The 5,630-nt window shown below is 33.6% G+C and overlaps 1 protein-coding gene across 1 annotated transcript; it reads right to left on the reverse strand.

The window, feature by feature from the left end:
- Positions 1 to 4,435: 4,435 nt before the first annotated feature.
- LOC112519996 (L10-interacting MYB domain-containing protein-like) lies at positions 4,436 to 5,408 on the reverse strand. Its single transcript, XM_025128301.1, has 2 exons — positions 5,070 to 5,408; positions 4,436 to 4,993 (listed from the first exon to the last, which is right to left on the reverse strand). The coding sequence occupies exons 1-2, from the start codon at positions 5,406 to 5,408 to the stop codon at positions 4,436 to 4,438; spliced, it is 897 nt and encodes a 298-aa protein (XP_024984069.1).
- Positions 5,409 to 5,630: the final 222 nt, after the last annotated feature.

Genomic DNA, 5,630 nt, shown 5'->3' on the forward strand with positions numbered 1-5,630 from the left:
TTTTTTCTATCGGCCGGATCCCAAGGAAGATCGTTCAAATCAATTTCGGAAGACATCGAAGGAGCAGAGCTCGATTCAGGTGTTGATGCTTTCCTTTTAAAAAATCTTTCCATTTGATTTGTCTAATTGCCTACAAAATTACCCACAAAAATAACCAACAAAATTAACCTAAATCCTAARGCATTTACCAACTACCACAAAATTAACCAACAAAATTACCCTAAAATAAATAACTAACTTAAARCATTTATCAATTACCATTTACCACAAAATTAACATAAAATAAATACCTAACCCTAACCTAAAGCATTTATCAATTACCGATTACCACAAAATTAACCTAAAATACTACTAATTGAAAACTTGAAGATGGAAATTAGAATTAGAAATTTAGAATATTTACTTACCAAGGTCCAAGGCAGCAAGCAGCAGGAGCCAAGTCGCCGTCCGTCGCCCGTCGGTTTCACTCGTGCTGTCGTGCAGGTCGCAGGCGGCAGCGGCAGCGGCAGCAGCACCAGACGTCCAGACACCAGTCGCCTCCTCTCTGGCTCTCGCCTCTCTGCGTCTACGTTCTTCTGTCTCGCACTCTCGCTCACTCGCTCTCACCTCCTCTCTCGTTTCGTTCAATCGTTCCCGTGTGGTGCTGGTGTGGACCGTGTGGTGTTCTTCTCAGGTTAGAGACTAGAGTAAGGGGCCTTTGTCAAAGATTGTTGGGGGCCCAAACAAACACCTAATTAAAAATACAAAGTAAATTTTTTTTTTGGGCTTTGGTGGAAATAAGTTGTTGGGGGCCCAGGCCCCCTACCCCTAAAGAGTGCATCCGCCTCTGTTTCTGGTACTCGTCATGTTGATTTGTAGGTAATAGTCCTGTGTCAAAGGTAATGTTTGTGTGGAGGTGGGCCTCTATGATAGGTCTTATGATGTTGTAGGCTGTTGTGCCAGGAAGAGGTAGGTATTGGTGGGTGGTGGGAAGGTGTGGAAGGTGGGAACGAAGATGGCGGGGGTTTGACTTGCTAACACAATTTCATTGATAAATTTAATTTATTAATATTTTAGAATGTTTTATGTATGGAAAGCATTTATTAAATAAAAAAATATTCATTTTTCAAAATATCTCATTAAATTTTTTTAAATATTTCATTCTTTATATATTTCGTCGTTTATTAGGATATCCCTTGTTTTAAAATTATTTTGATTAGAAATTATTAATAGTCTAATACTAATTCAATAACTGTTAATGAAATAGTTTGCAATTATCGTTCAATACTATATGACAATCGGTCTTTCTTTAATGGCAGTCACGTGAGTTCGTTTTGTAAACGGTGAAACAATTTCATTCATCGATTTAATGATACAAAATATTTGTTTTAGTATTCAAAGTGTTTCATTATTTTTAGATGATTATAGTATGTTTTATATTTCATAATTTATTAGGATATACCTAACTCATTTTAGGTGACAAGGAGTCATGTGAGTTCGTTAGATGAAACGGTGAAACAGTTTCATTCGTTCATTTAATGATACAAAAAATTTGCTTTAGTATTCAAAAGGTTTCATTATGTTTTGTTGATTATAGTATGTTTTATGTTTCATAATTTATTAGGATATACCTAATTTCATCAGTCCTTACTTGAATCTATTTTTAAGGTGGATGTTATTTTGTTTATAATATTTAGACATAAAATGAAGATAATTTTTAGCAAACATATAATTTTTCAGATTATTCTAACATTTTTGGTTAGAACCTTTGTAATTATAAAATGATATATAGAGTTTTTATAAAACAATGATTTTTTTTCATTAATATTAGGATATCCATGATCTTGTTACCTCGTTTACAAAATCATACGAATTGTTTGTATTTAAAGATTTGGAGGTTGTATATAATCATATCATTTCATCTTTAGAAATTACGGTCCTCTACAACAATGGGTGATATGGGTGGAGGTATTAGGTCCAATGAAATGATTGACAAATCCAATAATATTTTATCGAATGGAGATGGATGTGATGGTAATTCTTCTTTATATTAATTATTATGTTGATGTTCTTTTTTGAATATGAAAGTTTGTCTAATATTTGTCATGGTTGTTATATTGAATGTTTTTCGTAGTAAATGTTTATGTGGTCATTATTTCGTAGGATATCAGAATTTAGTTATGTTCTTGTAGTATTTGTTTAAAGTTATGTTTCCGTTATTTATTAAATTAGATGACAATATGAATTCTGATTTAGTTTCATTGACAGAAAAATATGTGAGATAATTAATGAAACTAAGGGGCCGTTTACCAATATTTTTGGTTAAGTGCTGATTGGGGTAAGAGGTCTGACTGTGGTAAGAGATCTGACTGGAGTAAGTGCAGATTGGATTTTCTTGTTTACCAAACATTTTGTATTAAGTGCTGATTATGTAAAAAAGACCATTAGATCTTTCTGAGTAAGTGCTGATTGAAAATTATTGTTTACCATATGTATTGTATTAAGAGCTAACATAAAATGTTATTTATCAAAAAAATTTAAATATAATTTCAAATTATTTTTTGCTTACTAAAATATGTTGATACTCAATATATTAACATATTACAAATTTTCATAATTTAGAACAAAAAGTCAAATTTTCTAAAAGCAAAACCACTATTAATATAAGGACCAACAAAGGAAACAACAACAAACCATCAACAACAAACAAAAAGTCATTACAAGTCTTTAACATAATTGTTTGCGTACAAATAGTTTGCTTACATATATGAATTTCAAGCATTCAACATTAATTGATTTGCAATCTGATGACGTAAATCAGTCATATATTCATTGCCTTGGGGACCCCATTCTTCAACATCTTCCTCGATGCTTTCTTCCTCGATTCCTTCGTCTTGTTCTTCGATAGTAAACATGTTGTATTCATCATACTCCATAAACAGTCGATCTTGAATATTGCATCTCCTTATAAAATTGTGAATTGCAAAACAAGCAATCACTACATCTTTTTGTATTGGGAAAGGGTAAGGAGCCATTTGTCTTAAAATTGGAAATCTTGCTTTCAAGACCCCGTATGCATGCTCAATGACATTTCTAAGTTGTGCATGTGCATGATTGAATCGTTCTTCCTTAGTCAAGGCATGTCGGCGTCGAAAATCTGCTAACCAATACCTTGTATTGCGACAGGGGGTCATAAATCCACGAGTATTGGTATATGCAACATCACAAAGATAATATTTACCTGTAACCACAAAATACAATTTAAAAGTATAAATCATAATGAGGTTTAAATGTTAAGAAAAAAATGAAACATACTTGGTGGAGGAAACGGAAATCCTGAAGTTGGGTTAAATGCAACTTCTGTCAGAACTCGAGAGTCATGTGCAATGCCTTCCCATCCAGCCCAAACAAATGTGAATATCATATTAAAATCACAAACCGCTAAAACATTTTGATAGCATTCACCTCTTCCTCTTCCTCTTCCTCTATACCTAGCTTGTTGACTAACGGGCACAACCGCATGTACCAAAGTTCCATCTAGTGCACCAATAGGCCCCTTTTTTATGAAATAGAAAACATTAGAAAATATTTATATATGTTAAGAATATTCAGTATATCAAGACAAAACATACCAGAAATGTTTCTTTGAGTCGTGTAAATCGCTCCGACATGTTTAGGGTTCCATCAAAGAATGTTAGCCCTACGACTTCTCTCGCAAATTCCATCATTCCTTTTAGTACTTCATGAAAACATTTATTAATGGTTCGCGTAGAGTGTTGAAATCTCCGTTTAACCATTCTAAAGCGTTCATTGTGACCAATTATTGTAAAAAATATGGCCATTTTCTCTTCGACGCTCATATACCTACTTGAGTGCACCCAATTTTTTTTCTTTAAAGTAATTGCATAATAATATGTATGCATCACGTGACAAATGCATCGATTCATGACATTGCGTATTTGATCCACTTAACAATTCTTGTGTATATGCATGCCCGCTCAATGCTGAAGTGTTGTCTCTTATCCTTTCTATTCTTGACGAAGATTTTTTTTTCAAATACAGATAAACAACCACCACAATCAGAATTAACTTGTTCCTGTCCATAACCTTGCAATACAAAACACACAAAACACATATAACATTAACTGTCAAGTTTCCATACAAAGACCAAAACATCTTCCAAAATTCGAATGAAAATGACAACATCATCTTAAAGATAAAAGTTATATAAAAGCCAACAAACATCTTCCAAAGTTCAAACAACGACAAACATCTAATGCGCATATAAACCATTTAAAACTTCAAAAGAGCGCATCATAATATCTAATGTTCATACAAACCATCTAAGGTTTCAAAAGAGTGCATCAAAATATCTAATGTTCATACAAACCATCTAAGGTTTCAAAAGAGCGCATCAAAATATCTTCTTCTAATGTCTAAACAAACGTTGTAATAATTATATAAACCCAAGTTGACGTCCCGTGAACCTAACCCAACCCTCACACTTATCATCCTTCAAACACAACCAAATCTTCTTATAATCAGGGCCTAGACTAAAAAGATGAAGTGCTGCCTCATACAACGGGCTTCCCCACCCAAATTTCTCAAGTTTTTCAATGCAAGCACCCACCTCAGATTCCATGGGTTGTTTTTCCAAAGCATTTTGCACAAAAGTGACAATCTTAGACACCTCCTCATCATTTACTGAACTGCTTGGTTGAACACTTTTTCGTTTTTTTCTTTGAGATTGAGAATGCGAAGAAGACTCTTGTACCAAAGGCAATGTTGAACTTTGTTGCTCTTGTGTTTCTTGTATTTGAGGAGCAACACGTGTAGACAATGTTTTTGAACTTTGTTGCTCTTGTGTTTGGGGATCAATGCATGTAGGATTAGGAACAAAAGAGGTCGGCCCCCAACTTCCAACGCCCGTGGAAGCAACTCCGTCAAAAAGTTGAACACAAAGATCTGAAAATGGTAGTGGTACAGTCCTCAACTTTTCAACATATTTATTGGACTGTTTACAAAAAAGTTATGTGTAAATAAAAAAAACAACTTAAAAAAGGAAAAAATAGAAAAATAAAGAATATGACCTTTGTTTCCATTTGCCATTCCTCTTCAGACAGCTTAAAAGAGTTTGTTGACGCATCATAGATATTTCCAGTTTTGTTTTTCAGTTTTGACCAAGCTCCATATTTGCCTTTGAGGTAGTCGTAATGGTTTTTCATTTGTCTTTGGTCCACAATAAAATTATGTGTCTTTTCTAACGTCTCAGCTACTTTCCTCCAAGAAATTGCCTTAAGACTACCACCCTCTCGCCCATTTATAGATATCTCTCGCAAACATGACTCTAGAAAAGTTTTTACCACATTGCAATCTTTCCAACAAACCCTAGCTCTCTTGGGTTGTGAAGATTCATCGAATTTTTCCATACCTATAGAAATTAATTAAATATGCCTCAAACATATGGTTCGATTATCCATGGTTCATGAAAAATTGCAAAGCGTAACATGACATAAAAATTGTAGTCTAAGCAACTAGTCAAGCAGCATAAACAAAAATGATCATAGGAAGACCAACATAAGATTTCTACATATAAACAGTAGTTATATGACAATTCATTTGGTTAGTACTTTGGTATTTTTTTTTTCAAA

This window comes from Cynara cardunculus (genome assembly GCF_001531365.2).
Source record: "Cynara cardunculus var. scolymus isolate 2C chromosome LG 10, CcrdV1, whole genome shotgun sequence".
Taxonomy (NCBI): domain Eukaryota; kingdom Viridiplantae; phylum Streptophyta; class Magnoliopsida; order Asterales; family Asteraceae; genus Cynara; species Cynara cardunculus.